A 22566-nucleotide genomic window follows, 5' to 3' on the forward strand; every position below is an offset into this window, starting at 1 on the left:
TCCCTATAATTAATTTTTCAGGCTGCTACACCTTCTTCTTCTTCAGACAAACTGGATTTCTCCCCAGGTGTGTCAGAGAAAACCCAGGCTCCCACTGTGGCCCCAGCGAACGACACTGAAGGTGGGATCATGCTGCTTCCCACCAATACTGTGCCATCTGAGCCCAAGGAGCAATTCACACCACCTGCTACTGCCGCTAAAACAGGTAATGCTTCAACATAGCTGGAGATCTGAGGGGTATCTGCAGGTTGGACAGGGGATGGGGATGGCTTTACTACTGTCAAGCTTCCAACATGTTGTTAGTTATGAGCTTGCTCTTTATCCAAATGTCACATCATCCCACTTTAAGCCTCCAGATCTACAGTAACACTGCAAACTCCACACCCTTTAATCAGTTGCTTGTGAGGCAAAACTCTAACCACGTCCATCATTGATGGGAAATTACGACTCAAGGAAATACAGCAAAGTAAAAAGCAGAGACTAAGAGCCTTTTTAAAATGGGCTACTTTTTCTACTTGGTGAGAAATACTGGAGCTGGAGTTTCAGAATAGTCTCTTCTAGCCATACTGTTATTTTTGTGTGACTCCTTAGAACATTGCTCCCTCTCAAAAACTCTTCAGTAGGATTCCCACTATATATAGTTGTCAGATATCATGCAGCAGCATAGGTAGCCCCTGAGGAAGTTCAGCCCTTAATAGGGGAGAAGCCTAGTCCTTAGTAAGGGAGAACATGGCCTCTTCATCCTGGGGAAAAAAAGTTTTGCTCTAATTTCAAAACTGTGAAGAAGCTTGTGAGACTTCTAGCTGCAGAGCAAAGTTTTTATTTTGAAAAGGACATGCATAACCACTATGTCCTCTGTAGTTGTGTTAAATTCTGTCTGTATGTTAGAGTATCTCCATTCCCCCGCTGAGTTTCCTGCCTCCCTGTGCACCCTGACACAGGGTTAGAAGGGTCACAAGAAGCGGAGAAGCACATAAGTGTGTTGTTCTGCACTCCTAATGTACTAAGGGATATGGAGAGCTAAGCCCTTTGCTTCCTGGTAGGGCAAGTCTGATTTGGGACGTTCTTGGCACCTTCTGTGAAACTGCAACCTGCCAGCTGGGGTAGTGGCAGGAGGTAATAGGAAGAGATGAGCTACGAGAGAACTCTCTCCAAGGCAATGGATCATCATTACCATTGAGTGTTAACTAGGCAGCTCCTCTTCCTTCACAGGAGGAGGTTGAAGAGGACTGAGAAAAGAACTTGGAAGAAGCAGCTGAAGGGAAGGTTGTGATGAATCTCACTGAGTACTGCTTTGTGCAAGGATTGCCTCAAGTTTATGTGTTCTCAGCTCTACTGTCTTGGAAGTCTCAAAGACAGTCCCTCCTTCTCTCCTTTGGTCATCTAGCCATTTTATTCTCATCTTGTGTGGAGGTCTGAGTACAAACCTCCACTCCACTGGTGTCTAGAGTAACACCTGTGAGCAATTATGGTGCCTTTCAGTAGCAGTGACAGAAAGTGTGCTGTCAATGTGACCTCTTCATCCTTTTTTAGACCTGTCAGCTGCTGAGTAGCCTCTTGTTCATCTATTCAGAGTTTGTAAGTTGGGCGTTTAGACACTAGTGAATGTTGCCTTTGGAGAACCTTTGTTCTGTGGGTTCCCAGTATTAAAAAGAAGACATTTAAAACCTTTGAAGTGCAGGTCTATGGGAACCTTTCCTGAAGTTGTGCTGTGGTATGTTTCTGTTGGGGACTGGATTTGTGAATTTTGGCATTTTTTGGAAGAGGGGAGAGTTTTCACAGATGAGAACTGGGAGGGTGTTCCTGGATGGAAAATAGGTTGAATGTGCAGTTCAGCTACAATATAACACCTTTGCTCTGCTATAGAAGTGGAATTTTTAAAAGAGACACTGAGCTGGACATTGAGATACGCCTCACAAGTGCCACGGAAACATAGAAATAGTGCTTCCTGGTGAAAGAAGGTGTGATATTAGAGTTCTAGTATGGACTATGTTGCTTTATTTAATCAAGTTTGTTCTGGTGCAGATGGCTTTTTTTCTTCTGTAATTGCATATTTTTTAATTCCTGCACTTCCATCCAGTTACTGAGAAAAATGCATAATTTGTTATGCAGAGCAGTGTTACCTGCGATATACAGGAGTAATCAGAATGCTTTTCTCTAAAACAGAAGTAGGAGAAATGTCACTTCCTATTTGGGGAAGAAGAAAACTTTTGGTTTGGTAAAAGGTGAAGGAGCCATAGTCATGATTATAATAGATTATTATTTGATTATGTATTGAGGAATCTTTTTTTACTTATCGTTTCCTATTCACTGTAGAGTGTTTGTCAAATTTTACTTAATCCATTACAAGTAATGTTTGAAGATACTAAATTTATATCCATCCTATCTGTTAAAACATAATGTACTCATTCTGTCTTAGATACAGTAAAAGAACTTATTGTGTCTGCTGGAGATAACATACAAGTGATGCTACCCAAAAATGAGGTTGAACTGAATGCTTTTGTTGTCCCACCACCACCTACAGGTGAGTTGAATGGCCTTGGCATACAAGGAGATGCGCACACTACCAACCTGTAAATGCAGACAAGTCCTGAGTTATGTGAACATGCACACCTCAGGATAAAACCATCTTTCTCATCTGCTGCTACCTTTCTTGTGGCTCCAACTGCAGAGAGGATTTCCTCATTTTGCATTTTAGAGATTTTTTTTTTTTTAAGGTGACTTTTATTTTCAGAACCTGAACTCATTAGCTGGATGGTTCAGTAGAAAGCCAGTAGTTTCTACCAAGAGATGATGTGGCCCATGTTATAGCATCTTGCTGTAAAGCAGGGAGGGGGGAAGTAGATTCTGAATGCAACATTTACTTTAAAACTACCAGCTTCCAGACTGCAGCAGCAAAGAATACGTATTTCATAGGTAGCTATGTAAAATGCATTCACTTCACATGAAGCTGATTTTTGGGAAAAAGTCCGTTATTTGTGAAGTCTGTTATGTCCTTGCTGCTTTACCAAGTTACAACACACTGTGGAAGTTTAACGTGTGTTCATACTGTTTCATTTTGCAGGCTTAAAACAGTAGCAGTCGTGATTTCCTGCTGTAGCCTTTTATCTGATGGATGGTGAACTTGATTTCTTTGTTTCCTGGGCTTATCTTGAAGGCAAAGCTGATTACCCTTATGCTGTCTTATTGCTCTTAGAAACAGCCTACACCTATGAGTGGAGTTTAATCAGTCACCCTGCTGACTATGGTGGTGAAATGGAGCGCAGGCACAGCCAGACCTTGAAACTCTCTCATGTAAGTGAGCTGTGAGCTCAGGCTCATTGTGTTTGTGTGGTCCTTTCACAGGAATCTGACCTGTGGGGAAGGGCACCATGATTCAAGGAGTTTGAATATCTGCAAGTCACTTGCATGTGTCACCAAATCTTTGCCAGATTAGAAGTGTCTTTTTTTAGAGTGCTCTCATAATTTTCTAAGGTAGAGTAAAAATTCCAAAGTGTTTGCTTTGTATTCCCTGCTTCTGGGCAGTGACTAGTGGCCTTTTGTGTATGTGTATATAAAAGGAGCTCTAGGTTTTGGATATCCAGATTTTTCTCTGTTTACAATATGATTGGCAGATTTATGCATACTGGTTTTGCATAAATTGACATGTAACACGATTTATTCTGTATTTGTCTCAGTTATCAGTGGGACTTTATGCCTTCAAAGTGACGGTTTCTGGTGAAAATGCCTTTGGTGAAGGTTTTGTAAATGTCACGGTCAAACCAGGTAAATCAGTTGGCTAAAATAATGAAATTTAATTTCTTCAACACAAGTGGTTGTACAACATGCTTATCTAGAAGTCTGTCAGCTACTGTCTGTTGAGGACATCTGGTAGTCCTGTCATGCAGAGGCGTTTCATATCTTGGTGTCTATAAAGCATTTTAAGGAAGGAAAGTTAAGGATCTTACTATTTTTAAGTGCTTTCTGGACTTGTACCCTCCTCAAGCAAGGCTGAGATAGCATCGTGCCACCTCTTATGATCCCTTTCTTCAATACAGCTGGGAACAGCAATTAGGTGCTGAACCAGCTCTAGCTGCAAGTTACGGTACACAGGTCTGATCTAAATCATACCAGTTAGAAGCGGCTGCAGTGGAAGACTGCTGCGTCAGCACGCTGCTCTTCAGTAACCTTTTCTCCCCTGTGTCCAAAAAGGAGAGCAGATGCTGCAAAGCTGTCCGTCCTAGATTTGAATAACTGGGGACTATTAATCTGTAGAGTTAACAGAGTAGTTTTGCCTGGACTTTCACTATTTATTTATTTTTTTCCCCTGTCTTTCTCACAGCAGTCAGAATTAACCAGCCGCCTGTTGCCATTGCTTCACCCAAAGTACAAGAAGTTTCTTTGCCTACAACTTCTACCTTCATTGATGGCAGTCGTATGTACTTGGACGATCCTGTGCTTATGTCCTGTGTTTTTAATATACAGTAGTATTGTTTGTCAGTTACAAGTGAAGTTCCTTCTTCTCACTCTACTCAAAAGTTCCCTGAATCATGACTTATTGCAGGGATTTGAGTCTAGTTATAAATTATTTTAATAAATAAAAAAGTGATAAAATACAGCATTCCACTTGGGGACTGAGATGCAGCTACTCTTACAACTTCTTCCTGTCCTGTCCAGAAAGCTTCTGTGCCAGTACAACTGGGGCCATGGTAGAGAGTGGTCACATAGAGTATGGTGAGATGTCATAATTACGTTCATAATTGCTGAGAGCAGAGAAGTTGGAATGTGCAGAGTCTGAGGCTGATTTTTATTTATATTTTTGTGAAGAATTTTTTGTTTATTTAGGTAAACCATACCAAATGTAATTTGGAATTGGTGGTTTAACAACTATGGTACATGAACCCTGTTTGAATGTGCTTGAAAAGATAATTGTAGAAAACCAGTCAGGGATCAGTGCATGAAAAACTTTGGTATTCATTCCAGCAATCGCTACAAGAGACTGATATGTTTTTCTTTACTGAATATAGAAAGTGTAGATGATATGAAGATAGTGAGTTACCACTGGGAGGAAATTAAAGGTCCTTTGCGAGAGCAGAAGGCATCTGCTGACACACCTGTCTTGCACTTGTCCAACCTTGTTCCTGGAAACTACACTTTCAGGTACCTGCACAAATGCTTTCCTTTGGTGTTTTAACTGTTTCTGTGATGTTAGCTAAATGTTTGTTTCTCTTTGTGCTCACACACTCCTCCTCGAACAAAAAACTTCATTTTTCTTCTGCCTGCTGTTACCCTTCATTTTGTACAGTGGAGAGACAGGGAGCAGTTTTATTAAAAAATGCTTGCAGTGATTTTGTGATACTGGTGTAGTGATACTTTACAGCACAAAGTTATGCAAAACAAGGTATCAGAAATTAAATACCTCCCACTCCCAGCGATAACAACTGTGACAGAACGTTTGTGGGTTTTTGTGTGGTGTGGTTTTTTTTTTTTTTTTTTCCTTCAGCTTAGAAGTTGGCAAGTGTCCTGAGATGAAACTCTGCAGTCAGGCTCTGAAAGTCATCCCCTGAAGGGTAGTGGCAGACAGAACAATATTGGGAGATTGATCCTTGCAAGCCATTGTGTGCTGATTTTTAATAAGAGTCATTCTGCTCTTCTTAAAAGCCTTTGCCTTGCTACTGTTTTCCTCTATTTATGCATTGCTGAAACTGGATTTTGTCCAGACGGTGGAAGCAATGTTTGTGATTCTGGGTGCTTTAGTTAAAATCAGAGTTCACTTTTTGAACTTTTTAACTTAAAGTCTAGTCTGCACAGAGGCAGACTTCCCACTGACCCAGCCTGGGTTATTTAGCTGCCAGTGGATAACAGGCTACCAGTTGATATATTATGTATCAGTGTAGCATCAGCAGAATGTTGAAGCCACTGTACATATACGTTAAACACGGTGCTTTACATAAGCTTCACCAAAAATTGCGTAGCTTCAACTTTCTTTCTGTGTTCTTTACTGGAATTGTTCCATATTGTACAGTGGCAGATACGAGCGTAGGATTTTTTCTGTATTAAAAGGGGCAGAGCTTGCTTACAAGCAGTGCTCTAAGTGTGTTCCAAACCCTAGGGAATTAAGAAATTACTTGCTATATCTGTGCACCCTTGGGGAAGGCTGAATACTTGAACAATAAAGCAGTGTGTTCAAGCTTACAGGATATTAGCTGGGCAACAAAATACGGTGCTCCTGATACGCATGGATGTGCACCCACTGCAGAAGTATGTGTTCCCTCATGACAGAATTAAGGAGCACTAGTTTTGTTCCCACTCAAGGAAAGCTTCAAGAGTGGTTCCCTTCCATGTGGTCAGCTGTATGCAGTTTTCACAACAGAGGTGAATTAGAGATGTAGTTGGTCACCACACTGTGAAGGGCAGTCTTCCATCACTTTCTGGTGTCTGCAGCAGTCTCATTTTAAGATGATTTGTCATTGTGTTTGAGAGGCAATAGTGGGTTTTTGTGGGTTTTTTGTTTTGTGTTTTTTTTTTTTAAACCCTGTACTTTCTTTAGTTTTGTGATTTGACATCTTCAAAAATCTGAGCTGGTATTAAGCTCCATTAAAATTAGTAATAGCATGCCACAAAGAAGTAAGAAGTTAGGAACTGTTACTGTGCTATAAGCAGAGCTTCTGAACATCCAGAGTAATTTTGGATGTAGGTGTTAACAGGGACTGTTCCACTATGGCTGATGAACGAAACCCCTGCTTTTTACTGAGTTAATTTTTTAAAGAATTTGCAGTGAAGTCTGTTTTGAAATTTATAAAGTTGCCATTGACTGCAGGGAAAGGATTTCATCTGGGATCCAGAATAGCTAGACTTTTTTTTCTTAAAGGTTGAAAGCTGTGTTTTAAAACAGTCTTCTGAATTTATTTCCTACCTTACTTGAGGGATATGTGTTTCTGAAGCAGAAGTTCATATAATCTGATCAGTGGTTCTGTTTTAGGTGGTGCTTGAAAAAGTGCCAGAAAAAGTTAACCTTTGAACTTAGGACTTGGCAAAAGTCGATCTTAACAGATTTCCAATACTGTTTTTCCTGTTGTAGACTCACAGTGATTGATTCGGATGGAGCAGCCAACTCCACCATTGCGTCTCTGACTGTTAACAAACCAGTGGATTACCCACCTATTGCCAATGCAGGACCTAATCAGGCAGTCACCTTGCCCCAGAACTTCATCACACTGAATGGAAACCAGAGCAGTGATGACCATGAAATTGTCAGCTATGAGTGGTCGCTCAGTCCCAAAAGCAAAGGCAAGGTTGTAGCAATGCAGGTATGTCTATTTCTCCTTCCATAGGGTTGGAAAGCTCTTTTATCTTTACCTCTAGCATGAGCAAACACATACCTAAGTAACTACTCAGAAGCACTGAAATATCTAGAGTGCTGTTATTCATTTTGTTTTGTTCCTTTCTGATGTATTCAGCTCTTACTTTAGATACTGCTTTTAATTCCTTCTCTCTAGGGTCTGTACTTGGACCCTAGAGCCTGCTCCACAGGTTTCTATCTTCTGAGACACTGAACATGCTGAAAACTGGTTTTGGTAGAATGTGGGAGTAGTCAGGGTTTTCTTGTAACACTTTCTCCTGCAGAAAGCAGGACTCAAACAGAAGGCTAACTGAATTTATTCTCTTATTTTCATGGCTGTTTGTTGTTGTTTTTTTTTTTAAATCTGGGAAAAGTTAATAAAGATTTTTGGTGGACTTGCACTCAGTAAGTTGGAGATTCTTGTAGCTCTGTGGGCAGTTGAGGTAATCAATGTAATGAAACTGACTGAAACTCAGAAGCTGTTTTTTGAGACACATGATTTCTTCTGTGTTGCAAATGCTTCAGACCTTTGGAACTGGAAGGAGATCACTTTGTAGATCCGTTTAGGAAAGGAGTAATATTAATGCAAACCTATACTGTAGACGCAATTACAAAGCTATGGAAGGGCTTATAGCGTAATGGCTTATTTCTGTTCATTTACCAAGACAAAAACTTTCTAAAAGCATCTGTGCAACCTCAGCTTGTAGTTTTTAAGATCTGTTCAATCTTAAAGCAACCTTTCTGAAAGAAAGGAATGATTGCTTGAGATATCTAAGGATTCATTGGGTATTTAATGTGGAAAAGAGCATTTTACAGTTTCTTTTTGAGAGTCTAGTAATCTTTTTCATGTCCTTAAAGCTGAGGATGCTGGTCTCAGGTGTGTTGCGTGGTATCCACGGTTAGAGTGCAATGTAACAAGTACCTCTGCTGGTTAGCTAATCATTTATCAAGCCCCTTAGTTCTCATTATCATCTTTATCCAAAAAACTAACCAAAACCCTAATTGCATTGTGATTTGTTATTCCTCATATAAGAGATGCCACAAATGTTCATTTTATTAGCGAAAGGACATATAGCTTGGCCTAGTAATTTTACGAGCTTATATAGATATCAACTAGTACTGCTGGAGAGTGTACTTGGGACAGAGTTGTCTTGTTTAATATGATTTTTCCATTAACCTGTCTGGGATCAAGTTAAGCTTGGTTTTGTGTTTAACAATTTTTATAAATATTGTATTAAAGAATGTCATGATGTTTAAAATATCTCTTAAGGAAATTGAATAAGCTGTAGTAATTTCCATCAGTGTTTAATTTCCTAATTGAGAAAGTTAATGTCCCATGGATTTCACAATTATTGTTGTTCAGAAAGAGTGCAACGATTATACTGACATAAGAAATTAAGGTTTATTGTCTATAGATATTTCTCTGGGGTGGTAGGGACAGTTGCAATAGTGATACATTACATCTGTCTGTGCATCAAATTTTACTTCTCCTCTTTGCTTAAACTCCTTGCTCAAACACTGTATTTATGAAGTAAAACGGATTTTTTTTTTTTCTTCACATTTCCTCTGTAAGACCCTTCATAACCTATTAGCATTTCTGTTTTATCTCATGCTGTCTGCTTTTATAAATGCTATGTAGGGAGTGCGGACGCCGTACCTCCAGTTATCTGCAATGCAGGAAGGAGATTATACATTTCAGCTGACTGTCACAGACTCTGCGAGGCAGCGGTCCACAGCTGAGGTCACACTGATTGTACAGCCTGGTAAGTCAGCTGCAGGGTCCTTCAGGGGTGGGCCAGCCTGGTGCCTTTAGCACCGTGCCTTTAGCACAATACCTCATCTCCCTGCATTGCACCACTGAGACAGCAATCTGAATGTCTGGTATCCATGCATCAGGGACTCTTCTGCCTCCATTTTCTGTCAAAGCTAAGAGTTAAAGCAAGTGTAGAATCATAGAAAGTCCAAGTGGTGATCCTGAGGGCTCACACCTGCCTGATTATGTAAGGCAACCTGCACAGAGATGTGTTTGTGTGTACTTCTAAAAACTATAAATGCAGCTCTGGAGTTTAATGTCCTACAAAGTCTGTTTAGCGAAGCTGTTCAGAGTATCAATCAGTCCTTTGCTCAGTTTTCTTATTGTTTTGCAGTTCTCCTTCAAGAGTCTTTGAGTGACTTGAATTCTCCCTAGAATTGCATTGCACTTTCTAGGGAAAAGTGTCAAGCAAGGAATTTCAAAAACTGCATCTTTCACGCTTTTATTTAGATGAGTGATGAATGGGCCCAAATGGAAATGGTCAGGGCCTCATGAGATTTTCTTTTTTAATGCCTTTTTTTTTTTTTGTAATATGTTTGCCTGTTACATCCAAAATGGCCTTTTCTGCCCATCTGAAGGTCTCATGTTCCACCATTGGGCAACATTTTATCTTCCTGTTTTTGCTTATTGTGCATCTTTTTGTAGAGGACCCCTTCTGGGAAAACTTTACAGCCGGCATTTACTGCAGAAATCAAGAACATGAATTGGAAGTACAGCGTGTGGTGGTGCCTTTTACTGCTGTTATAGTGTGGAAATAGAGAGATGCTATTGCTGAAGTCAGGTCTAAGGATAAATATCCAGGAAAATGGTAGCATTGCCAGTTTTACCATGCTATAAAAGTAGACACTGAAAACAGAATAATAGGTTATATGTTTCTACACTAAATCCTCAAAGGCTTTAAATTGGCATTATCTTAGCGGCATCATGCTGTTCTTGAGCAGCAGAAAACCGGGGCCAGCATCTTCTTCAAGGGCAAAGAACCATATTTGTGTGGGTGGTTTTGAAAGGGATGCAGCAGTGGAACCAGGAGAATACCCCACCACTCTTGTTATAAAGCATTTCATACAATCCATTGAGCGTGCTGCAAAATTTTTGGAGTGTGCCTGTGCCTTCAGATATGACTGTGGGAAAAAAAGAAGTATTTGCCAGTGACTACCTAGCAAATGTCATACAACAGATACTATTTTTTACAGAAAATAACAGTCCTCCAATAGCAGTGGCTGGCCCTGACAAGGAATTGACCTTCCCAGTAGAAAGTACTACACTGGATGGAAGCAAAAGCCAAGATGACCAAGGCATTGTCTTCTATCATTGGGAAAACGTCAGGTATCTAGAGATTTTACTGATCTCCAGTAAAACAGAGAACAAAGTGTAAGTGAGTGGGTGGTAGAGCCTCTTACGCAATTGGGTGTTGGGTGATGCATTGTTTGAGAACTGCTTTGAGAATCTTCCAGCTCAAGTGGTAATAGGGTAAGAGACAGGAATTTTAGGTTCAGCTTGGAAAGCTTAGGCAATATTTGCCTATATTTTGCAATGTGTCATTTTGAGGCCTACTGTTACCAAGTTAAGAGAAAATGACAGGAACTTCCATGTCTCCTGTTAAAAAGTGAGTAACAGACTTGGGTACCCTTCTGTAATATACAAAGTTTTCCCATCAGTGCTTAGAACTAGGGTTTCTGGGTCACTTGTTTGTTGAAGAATAAAGTAAATTGACAATCTGTTTAACCTGAACTTTCAACAGTAGGTGACTGAAGCGCTCTTGAATGATGATTGGAAATGTTTTACAAAAGTTTGTATGTTTATGCGCAAAACTAATTGCTCCTTCCTAAAAGGACAAGGTATTAGCTCATGTAACTGTCATATTTGTGGTATAGGAAGAGGTTTGGTGGCATCCTGTATGTGCTGTGAGTGGCTCTTAGAGCAACAGCATCTGCATACTCACTTGAAATAATAGAGCTAGGAGGTTGAACTTCTGGGCTGCATTTTCTACTCTTCTAAGAAGAGGATATGTGATGTTTGGGTGCTTGAATGTTTTGAAAAAATGGATTTATGAATTCTCTGAACTAAACTCGTCTCGTATAGTTCTTTATCCATCAGTGCTTATAGTGGTGGTAGAACTACCATATACATAAAAACAAATGGCATGAGTAATGCTACTGAAAGAATAATTTGACTGGCTGTGCAGGATTATTTTTCTGAGATGTTTTCTTTCAGTGGACCAAGCTCTGTACAGATGGAAAATGGTGACAAAGCAATAGCAACTGTAACTGGTCTTCAGGTTGGTACCTATCGCTTCAGGCTGACGGTGAAAGACCAACAGGGCTTAAGCAGTGCGTCTGTGCTGTCTGTTACTGTGAAGGAAGGTAAGCCTTGTTGCTGCTGCTTAGGATGTGTTGGGCAATTTGCCAGTGAATCACTGACAGAATGTAAAGGAAATTCTAACAGAAAGGGATAATGTATTTGTTGTCGTATTTCAAGGGTATTCAAGAAGAGTTAATTTGTAATAAAGCAGTATTGTGAGTGACCGGTAGAATTAACTTTGACTGAAAGCTTTTTTTTAAAGTTAAATATATGCAGAATTAGTTGTAATAAAAATGCTCCAAAATACTATCTTCGACCACAGTGTGCCTAGTTCATTAAGAGGATGTTTTTATTTTATTCTCAAAGTTAAGGTTTGAGTAGAAAAACAGTTTTACCATGGGTTTTAAGTGACATCCAAGTGAGGTCTCGGAGTATACCAATTTCCACTTAACATTAGAAAAACATTTATTTTGTTATTTTGATACAGAGAAAGAGTTGCTGGGGTGTTGTTTTTAAAATTTTTTTTCCCCAACATGCATGCTGTGGAAGAGGCTTTAGGATAATAGTACCTACTGTGCGAGATCATAGAATCATTTAGGTTGGAAAAGACCTTTAAGATGGAGTCCAGCCGTAAACGTAGCACAGCCAAGTCCACCACTAAACCATGTCCCTAAGCACCACATCTACACGTCTTTTAAATACCTCCAGGGATGGTGACTCAACCACTTCCCTGGGCAGCCTGTTCCAGTGCTTGACAGCCCTTTCAATGAAGAAATTTTTCCTAATAGCCAATCTAAACCTTCCCTGGCACAACTTAAGATCGCTTCCTCTCATCTTAGCACTTCTTACTTTGGAGAAGACACCTACACTCTCCTTGCTGCAGCCTCCTTTCAGGGAGTTGTAAAGTGCAATAAGGTCTCCCCTCAGCCTCCTTTTCTCAAGGCTAAACAACCTTAGTTCCCTCAGCCACTCCTCATAAGACCAGTTCCCTAGACCCTTCACCCTTGAGCAGCTTTATTGCCTTTCTGACAGAGGCACTGTCAAGTACTCCTGACAGCTTTCGTAGGCCCCATGTATGTTGCATCCTCAAGCTTGCAGGTGGTGATAATCCAACCATCTTGTCCCTTGTGTTGTTCCTTAGAGACTGAATTTGCAATATCCATGGGCCTATGTGTCCTTTTAAAAAAAAGTAGTGTAATACATTTCAAATCTTATTTGGTCCAGAGTTTGACTTTTTGTTGCCCACCTTGTTTTTTGAGGGGAGCGATGCACTCTGGCTCTCCAAGTTTGGTACCTATACCATTTATGAAATGATAGCAGAATTGGATTAGAATCTTAGCTGCTGACTTTCTTGAAAACAGTGCAGCCTTGTTTCATTTTTACTTGATATCACTGCAGAACAAATGAATCATAGAATGGTTTGGGTTGAGAAGGGACCTTAAGGACCATCCAGTTCCAGCCCCCCTGCCATGGGTAGGGACATCTTCCACCAGACCAGGTTGCCCAAAGCCCCATCCAACCTGGCCTTGAACACTTCCAGGGATGGGGCATCCACAGCTTCTCTGGGCAACCTGTGCCAGTGCCTCACCACCCTCACAGAGAAGAATTTCTTCCTCTGATCTGATCTGAATCTTCCCTCTTCTAGTTTAAGGCCATTGCCCCTTGTCCTGTCACTCCATGCCCTGGTAAAAAGTCCCTCCACAGCTTTCTTGTAGGCCCCTTTTAGGTACAGGAAGGCTGCTCTAAGGTCTGCCCGGAGCATTCTCTTCTCCAGGCTGAACAACGCCAACTCTCTCAGCCTGTCCTCACAGGAGAGGTGCTCCAGCCCTCCGATCATCTTTGTGGCCTTGTCTGGACTTGCTCCAACAGGTCCATGTCCTTCATGTGCTGAGGACCCCCAGAGCTGAGGGCAGTGCTGCAGGGGGGGTGTCACCAGAGTGGAGCAGAGGGGCAGAATCCCCTCCCTTGACCTGCTGGTCACGCTGCTTTTGATGCAGCCCAGGATACGGTTGGCTTTCTGGGCTGCAAGTATACATGGCCGGGTCATGCTGAGCTTCTCATCAACCAGCAACCCCAAGTCCTCCCCTCAGGGCTGCTCTCGATTGATTCTTTGCCCAGATTGTATTTGTGCTTGGGATTACCCTGACCCATATGCATCTTGGAGAAGAAGCTGGACTCAGTTTTACCCATATGCATCATTGGTTGAACTGTTTCTGAGTTTCAGTTAGGTGTTTAGTCAGAAACATAGGGCAGCAGCTCTGCCCAGATGTGTCTCATGGTCTCATTCATGCTGTGAAATGTAGCTGTAGTATGTAATGACTACAGTCACAGGTTCAGTGTTAAAAATATTCACTGCTCCAATAGCCAAGTTTAATCAACTGGTTTATTTGGAAGAGACAAGAAGATCATTTGTATCACGGAGAACTCTGTGCTGTTCTAAAGAATGGAGTTAAAGCCAATGTCCCAGTGATCTGCCCAAAATTGAATTATTTATGTCCAACCTAATATTCAGACCAGTGAGGTATTTCACTCAGCCTCATAAGTACCTGGAGCTCTGTCTTATTACTTGTGGTCTAATCAAAAGTCAGTGATGTCTGGTTTCTGGAAAGAGAATGTATTCATGTTTCTTTGGTGTTTTTTGGCTGTACTCCCAATGCATGCCTTAATTTCACTGCTAGTGGTAAGCAAAAAGCATTTGGGAACTGAGTTTACTCTAAACCTCTTGATTACACTTTGCCTAAATACAGGCATTGTGAAAATACAAGACCTTACACAAGCTTCTATTAGGTAATAAGTGATTCTTAAGATGAGAAGAGCCCAGCATGGTGATCTCATGCTGGGCTGTGTTTCTAAATAGGCAGAAGATCTTTTTGCTTGACTGAGAAGATCTGACACTTAAGTTATTGTGAGACTGTAAATAGAGTACCCTACAATGCTTTTTGAAAAAGATTTTTTTGGATGCTACCTCTTACTGGTATTCTCCTCATGGTGCAGCTCTGCTTTTGTCAGGTTGTAATAATCCCAGAGCCAGATTCTGTATACCCACTTATCCTTTCCCTGTACCTTTGACACGAGATTCTGTTGTTACTGCCTGTAATCGTCAAGTAAAGAATTGCAGTGTGGGCGTGTTGGCATGTCACACTTCGCATGTTTTGAAAGCAAATCCTTTTCCTCCACTATTTTCATGGCTAGAAAACAACAGTCCACCCCAGGCGCATGCTGGTGGGAAGCATGTTTTAGTGCTTCCAAATAACTCTGTTACCTTGGATGGCTCAAAGTCCGCTGATGACCAGGGGATTGTGTCGTATTTGTGGATTCGAGATGGTCAAAGCCCAGCAGCTGGGGTAAGTTTCTTGAAGGTTGTAAAGAGTCACATTTGGCTCTTGTTACACATGTAGCATCACTGCAGCAGAGCAAGCAGGTACGACTCATAAGATGCTATGAGGCATGGTGTCTGTTGCTGGTTTGTCTCCCCTGCTTCCTCTAATGTTTTGGTTCAAGGGGCTTGTGATATTTTCAGTACAGCTACAGAATATGGTAGCTAAGTAAGAGGACTGCAGCAGTATGGACTTAGTTGGGAAAGACTCAAGACAGAAGAATAAAGTTATGTCTCTTAAAGAGTAATTGGCGATAGTACCAAGCTAATGTGTTTGAGAGAAAAATCATCTAAAATCCAGATATTCCAAAGGAGGAAGGGTCTGAGAGAGCAAGAAGTACTGGTAAAGACTAAGGAATCATGTCTGATACCAGATGAAGCGAAACTTGCAGTTTAAGATAAAAATGGTGTTTGGCTGTAGATGTATAGATACCTTGCCTGGCAGACCACAGTGAATAGCCTGGGTCGTTAGGACAGTGGAGTCTGCCGTCTGAGTAGGGGCAGACAGCAGAAGTACCTCATGATAAACTGAAGTTTATATGTCAGCTCCTAAAACTGCAGTAATTCCTTTTGCCTATACACACAAAGTGTTGTGGACAGCTCTTCACAGTCAGGAAAATAGTGGCAAATCAACAAGAACTGTGAGAGACAAGACAGCAAAATGGCAACAAAGCTTCTAGAAGCAATTCACATGAGGGTATGAGAAGAATTGAAGGGGTTTAGCTTAAATGTAGCTGGCAGAGATGATAGTTGGAAATACATGAACTCCAAGGAAAGGAAATAATTTGGGAGTTAAGAAGAGAGAACTAAGGATACTGGAGTAAAAATGAGAAGTAATAACGTATGTCTGCCTCAGATTCTCAAGTATTCATCTGCTTGAAAATGTCAGCTGTTCCGTCTGGGTTTTTTTAATGAAAATATCCTTACTGTGCAGACATCATCACTAACTGTCACTTCCAAATTTGCATTACTCTGCTATAAACTGTGGGTAGGTCACATTTGCGTCAAAAGCCAAAGCAAAAACTCACACTGTCACACCAGTTACCCGACTTGATAGTCACACCGGCAACTTTCTGTGAGGGTATAATCATCCCGGTGCCTTTTTATTGCAGGATGTGATCCATGGCTCAGACCACGAGGCAGTACTGCAGCTAACTAATCTGGTGGAAGGTACTTATACTTTTCACTTGAAAGTGACGGATGCTAAAGGAGACTCAGATGTTGATTCAGCAACTGTTGAAGTGCGGCCTGGTATGACAATTAAAAGGTCATCGATACGTTGTGAATACCTCATCTTTGTTCTCCTTTTCACTTATTTCAGTGTTGACAAGATTCAAGTTAAAACACAAAGCAAACGAGTCTCTTCCTACCTTTTTATTCTCTCAACAGATCTTAGTGTGTTAGAAGAAGACATGTCAGGATTCTTAACTACCAGTTACACCATTGCCTTGCTGGAAGCATAAATAAATAAAAATCATACTTTCTAGTTTAATATTTTCATTAGGTTTTTGTTGCTTTTCATTCATTGTAGTCTTTTGTTTCTTTTTTTTCTGGTTGTTGATCAGTTTGGCCAATGGAAAGAGGTGGGAGCTGAGCATTAAGTTTACGTACAGATGCTGCAATTGTGTGTTTGGTTGAAAGTGTGTTTCTATACTTGTTTTTCTTCTTTCATCCTGAAAGACAAAAACAAACCGTGAAGAATTTCAAGGTTTTTTAAATTGTCTTTGCATGGTTTGATATTGCTGGTATATAGACTTGTTTCCAAATGCAGGATAAATGGCTATGTGATGGAAGCCTAAGTTGAGGCTTCAGGAAATGAGTCTGGAATCTTGGGACTGTCAGAGATGCCTGGGCAATGATTTTATTTCTGTTCCTCACTTTATTGTTGAATGTAGTCACAATAATTGGCTCAGGATTCTCACTGGATATCTGTGGAGCTTGTTTTGTTTGCAAGGCACTCTAGAAGTTCAAGTATTATTTAACAGAACCTTCAGTTTGTGAAGGTAAACGTATTTGTTATTTCTCAAGTTGACAATCCTGATTTAGACTCGCTGACACACTCTTGCATGCTACCATATGAGTCCATCTTTGCCTCCCTTTTCCTGGGTAGTAGCCAGTAACTAGCAGGTAACTTAAGCACTAGGTGAGTTGAATTCTTACCTCTGACGTTAAGATGGCAGCGTTTAGGGGAACAGAAGTTGCTATTCTGCACAGAAATGTGTTAAAGCTGAACTGAAGTACACACCTGAAGTGCATTCTTTCAACTGATAAGCTGGGTTGCTATCTTAGGACCCACCAGGTTTGTTTCAGAGCGAATGTGAAAATGTAGGTGAAGTACTTTTCTAAGAACACATGAGGGTTGGGTTATAAGGGATGTGGGTCTTATGCAGGAAAATACAGTATTAATAAATACTTTTAAGTACTGCATGTTGTCTTCAGTTGGTACTGAAATATTTGCCAGGCTCTGAAAGAGTAGCGTGTTCTTCTGTCAGATCCCAAAAGGAGTGGTCTGGTGGAGCTGATTCTGCAAGTTGGAGTGGGACAACTGAGTGAACAGCAGAAGGACACCCTGGTGAGACAGCTGGCTGTATTGCTGAATGTTTTGGATTCAGATATCAAAGTGCAGAAGATACAAGCCTACTCGGATATAAGGTACAAAAATATCCTGCTGTGCCAGGAGGATTTGTGATTTTCATTGACTCTTTCACAGCTCATAATTAGTTGCAAAATAATCTTTTTTAAGACAATTAAAAAAATGCTGTAGCTCTCAACAGTATATACTTTAAAAGGTGAATTTCTTCTGCTGTGGTAGAAAATTGATGAGGTAAGCTCTGTAGAGGCTCAGAACTGAAGTGTTTTGTTTAAAAAAAAAAAATTGTGTAGTTTTTTTTGTTCCTTTAAAGAGAGCACATACATATATTTCAGTATCTGTTCCATACAGTGCTATTATTTTTCCCAAATGCTGGATGGAGTGAGACAGACACTTTTGCACAGTAAAAGTATTGTGTTTCTAAATAAGGTTCCAGCTGTATCTGATCAAACCTATTTTATTCTCCTTTTCTTCTTCCTCTCTAAGGTTTTGATATTCTAAGTATTTTATAAATTTTTTCCCAGGTAACTGGTGATGAAAATCCATTTTTTGCAGAGAAAACTACACAGTGGATACTCCTAAGTGTGCTGTGTTACTCTGAGGTAGAAATACCCCCTATACTTGGTGTAGAGGGCTAGAGATGACTCTGCATATCCAGAGAAACTTTTCAGCATGATTGTTAGAACTTATTGACATGAGTTATCTTTGAATTTGTTCTTGTTAACTACTTGCTAATTTAAAACCCATTTTGGTGTGTATTTAGCTCTCAGGGAATGTCTTAAAATTTAAAACAAAGTTTGGAAAATCTAACATTTATAGCTATGATATTTTTCATCACAGCTTCCAATCACTGCTTTTTCAGATAAATATGTTCCCTGAAGTGTCTGATGCAGGATGAGATCAACACCACCCAACTTAAAAAAGCAGGGGGGATGGAGGAAGGAGGGCTCCCCCATTAATTTCTCTGGCTCCCTTGCTTCTGAGCTTTTCCTCCTCTTAAATTTGGTTTCTTAAAGTTACTCAAACTACTTCAGCATGCTTTGTGACAGGTTCTAGATGAGAGTGGGGAAAGCAAATGTATATATTCTTCTCTTAAAGCGAGAGTCAGGAAGGCCAAGGAGGGAATTACATTTGCTGTTCTTGTCTTTATGTGAAACTGAGAAGCCAGAGAACTGCTTCTGCTCCCGGCTCAGAATGAAGTCCATGGCATTTGGATGGAGGTGACTGATCCATGGACAGAGTTCCCAAATCATTACCAGCGGTGACATTTGCTTTCTAGAAACAAAACAAGGGCTGTAAATGGAATGCCTGACAAAAGTGATCTTTGAAAGCAGTCGTGACCTTAGCTGTTCTTTTTGCAGCACTGCGGTTGTATTCTACGTGCAGAATGGACATCCTTCCAAGGTGTTCAAGGCATCAGATGTCTCGCGAACTCTGCATGTGCAGCTTTTGAAAGAGAAGGCTGACTTTCTGCTTTTTAAAGTCCTGCGTGTTGACACAGCTGGTAGGTTTTTTGGATTGTGCTTGCGCATCTCAGAACTTTGCAGGCATTTGGCTAACACAGCACCTGGGAACAGTGCTTTAAGGCCGCCTGTCTGCCATCTGGTGTCCAGGCTTGGATGTAGATTTCTGAAAGATGACATTGAAGACAATACTTTAAAATGTTTGTTCATTTGTGGTAGACTGATGCCAGTTACTTGTGTTCTTTTAAAAGACGTTCCCTGTAACAGCAGGCAAAAAAGGACATCTTAATTTGATCTGCATCAGGAAGGCCTGGGGAATGAGGATAAAGATACTCTGCTCATACCATCTTCTGTTGGAAGATGGGCAAAGCTTAATATAGCCATAATATAGAATGTTTCATGTCTCTGGTTCTTTCAAGGCTTTTAGTGTTCAGTAATAGGCTTGTAATATAACTTCTTGCCTGTATCGGGCAAAATGGTCAGGTAATCATTGTGTTATAACCTAGTCTTGTAATATTTGCAATGTAGACAGGCTGCTGGGGTTTCTTATAATGAAATTTTTCTTTTGTCCAAAAAGATGCTTGAACTTCTAAGCCTATTTTAGACTTTAGTAGTAATGTGAACCCTGTGTGATACTCGGTTATTACAGATATGACTTCTCCATAATTTAAAATCAGGACATAATGATCCAAACGCAAACAAAGTGAGCGAGCTCTGGCAATAAAAGTCATTGATTCTGTAAATCTAATAGTAAACTCTGTCTTTATTTGCCTGTTGAAAAGGACTGTTGTTCTGTTGAAATGTACTTGGATTACTGAAATGCATGTGTCACTTGAAAATACGCATTAACATTTTTCTTGACGTAAGAAATCTGCTACTCTAAGTTTTAAGGGGAATAACTTTTATTTTAGTCTGATATGATGCATTGATCTAGCAATAGCTACTACTATAAGCGTATGAGGTGCGTAAACATTCTGGCCTCAGATGCTGTAATTCAGTTTAGAAATACTGAAATACAGTTTAGTTTACTGGTATGATGCTTGTCTTCTAGTACCTAAGAATGCTGATATTCCTCAGTTCTCAGGTACTTTAGAAGTTCTTACAAATATGTCATAAGGAAAGGAGCAGGTCTGAATTCCACAACTTCATCTTTATTTCTGGTTAGAATAAATGTTCTTGACTTGCATACAATGTCAATATTGTATGCATAAGATATATTGTATATATTGTATGCATAAGATATGTGTAAGATATACCTTTCTCTTCACAGCCAGCAGTCTGCTGAACTGTAAATCTATTTAACATCCAACACCAAAGGAAAAGGAAATTCAAAAAACATCAGAATGTTATGAACTAGACACTTTACCACCAATCTAGTCTCACAGTAAGAGACTCAGTGACAAGTTGTCCATTTACACAGCTAACTCTGGTTTTGTTCTTAGCCTGTCTTTTAAAATGCTCTGGACACGGACACTGTGACCCCATAACAAAGCGCTGCATTTGCTACCAGCTGTGGATGGAAAACTTGATTCATCGTTATCTGAATGACGGAGAGAGTAATTGTGGTGAGTTTGGGTGTTGTGGGATGTATTTCAAGAATAACTCGTCTGGTGAGACTGATTATTAGGTGTCAGAATGGGGAGTACTTAGGAGGTAGATGCTGAGGGAAGACTGAAAGTCTCTGTTTTCCAGCCAGCAATATCTTTCTATAGAAAGATATATGAATAACATTTTGAAATGTCTTGTCAGCAGTAGCCTATATTTAAAATATTTTAAAAGTTTAAATTTTAAAAAGTATCGCTATTTGAGGAAAAAAACATGAAAACTTTGTCATGGGAGAGAGATCTTGCAGCAATTTGGGGCCGGTTGGAATGGTTGTTGAATAGTGTGGGCATTGCAAACCTTTTAAGTAATATTCATCTGATTGTTGCAAAGCTGAAAAAGAGGCAACAACTTAGATTCTCTGAGTCAGTGGTTGATGCTTCTGTGCCAGAAGTATGACCTGACTTAAGGAAAGAAAACACCAGTGTTCTGGACTAACCAATATAGTCACCTTTAAAACCTCAGCTTTTTAGAATTATTAATTTCACTGATCCTTTCAGTTTGCCTGTTGCGCCTGGGAAACGCAGTTTAGTTTCACAGTTTAATCATGTCTATATTCTGTGGCACACCTAACATATCAACTAAGCCTCTCTATTTTGAATATTTAATAGTTTTAACTAAATAAGTCTTCTGCTTAAGAGTTGTGTTTTATTTCAACTCTAGTACTGTGCAGGCTTGGAGATGTTTGTTGAGCAATGCACTAGTCTTCAAGTAAATTTATGGACACTTATAAGGAGCTTGCCACAAGCCATTAAGTAACCATGGGCCATGTGTCTGTTAGCGAAGGCTAGTTGACTAACCTAAATGGGACAGTAATTTAGAAGCCTGAAGCTGGGACCTCCTGCAGCGCTGCCCTAATGCTGTATTGTTCCACAGTGTAATAATAACACTGAGACAGTGAGTATACACATGTTGGAGTTCATATTGTTGGACATCTGTCTGTATCCTTCTCATGTTTTCCTGGATTTACAAATGCAAGTGTGCGAGTAGAAGGCTCTCTCTCAAATTAGGTGATCTTTTAAAGCACTACTAAAATGCTGGACCCAGAGTACACCTATGTCTATTTCAGTTAGAGAATGACAACTGAGGTGGTAACTGTGCCCTCTTGACTTTCAGTCCTTCCACAAACTTGAGGTGTCTTGGCGTGGTAAAAGGTATTGGTGTGGAAGAAAATTTTCCAACGTGCACTGTCATTCTGGAAGCTTAAGAGTTTGGGTTTTTTTAGGGATTCTTCTGAGAATATGAAGGTGCTGTTTTCCTAAATTCCTGTTGCCACTCCCCATTCCTCAGGATTGTTTATTTTAATAGAGCTGTGTTAGAAATTATCCTGTTCATATTGCTTTACAAAGCACTGTTGTGTTTCCTTTTTCAGAGTGGAGTATACTCTATGTGACTGTATCTGTTTTTATTTTGATTGTGGTCATGGTAGGGCTTGCCTGGTTCTGCATCTGCTGCTGCAAAAGGTACATGATTTGAGTTTCTTTTTGATGGGGTATATACAAAAACTGCACACAACTGGCACATTTTAGTCCAGTCCTTAGCACTAAACCACTGAACTCTTTTCAGACATGTAGCTCTTTCCACATAGACACATTTTTGTTGAAAAAAAGGAGTATCCATTTGTGGCTCTGTCCTCTTCTGCAGTTTGGGGGGGGGTGGAAAGCTGATACTGAAGTATCCGTCATTTTAACATAAATTATCTCTTAATATGCTGAGCGTGTACTGCAGATCTTTGTGATCTCCCACTGAGTTCTCCAGGTACTCCCTGCTAAGAAAAGAGGCACACCTTGAAGGTCACTGATGTAAGAGTGTTGTAGGCCATGGGAAGGGAGCTCTTCCCAACCTGGTGTCTCCCTTGGACAGGAAGGGTGGACATGTGGGCTACATCTGGCTAACAGGCAAGGAGTACTCCAGTCATCTCAGTCACACAAACTTCTTGCTTCTTCTTTCCTTAAACAGTTTTGCCTACTGCTGTATGTTGTTTCTGTCTCCCTCCTGTAGTCTTCCCTAGTGAGTTGCTAAGAAATTCTCTTTCAAGTGACAAGCCCCTGCAAGTTTTGTCACTAAAGCAGGTGTTTTTCCTGCTGCTCAAAAAGCCCA

General features: G+C 40.4%; 1 protein-coding gene across 2 annotated transcripts in view; it reads left to right on the forward strand.

Annotated features, from left to right (window-relative positions):
* KIAA0319 (KIAA0319 ortholog) overlaps window positions 1–22566 on the forward strand; it is a 41625-nt gene that overhangs the window by 16486 nt on the left and 2573 nt on the right. The window contains exons 3-18 of one of the 2 annotated variants that reach the window (XM_009705433.1): window positions 22–205; window positions 2420–2524; window positions 3197–3294; window positions 3678–3765; window positions 4322–4414; window positions 5007–5139; window positions 7061–7289; window positions 8961–9084; window positions 10328–10460; window positions 11349–11497; window positions 14628–14779; window positions 15924–16062; window positions 17304–17463; window positions 18763–18905; window positions 20307–20429; window positions 21839–21929. In XM_009705433.1, coding sequence (XP_009703735.1) covers window positions 22–205; window positions 2420–2524; window positions 3197–3294; window positions 3678–3765; window positions 4322–4414; window positions 5007–5139; window positions 7061–7289; window positions 8961–9084; window positions 10328–10460; window positions 11349–11497; window positions 14628–14779; window positions 15924–16062; window positions 17304–17463; window positions 18763–18905; window positions 20307–20429; window positions 21839–21929 — 2144 coding nt within the window. The remainder of the gene's footprint in view (window positions 1–21; window positions 206–2419; window positions 2525–3196; window positions 3295–3677; window positions 3766–4321; window positions 4415–5006; window positions 5140–7060; window positions 7290–8960; window positions 9085–10327; window positions 10461–11348; window positions 11498–14627; window positions 14780–15923; window positions 16063–17303; window positions 17464–18762; window positions 18906–20306; window positions 20430–21838; window positions 21930–22566) is intronic. The other variant, XM_009705442.1, reaches the window with a different exon arrangement.

Source organism: Cariama cristata, unplaced genomic scaffold (genome assembly GCF_000690535.1).
Source record: "Cariama cristata isolate BGI_N322 unplaced genomic scaffold, ASM69053v1 scaffold7980, whole genome shotgun sequence".
Classification (NCBI taxonomy): domain Eukaryota; kingdom Metazoa; phylum Chordata; class Aves; order Cariamiformes; family Cariamidae; genus Cariama; species Cariama cristata.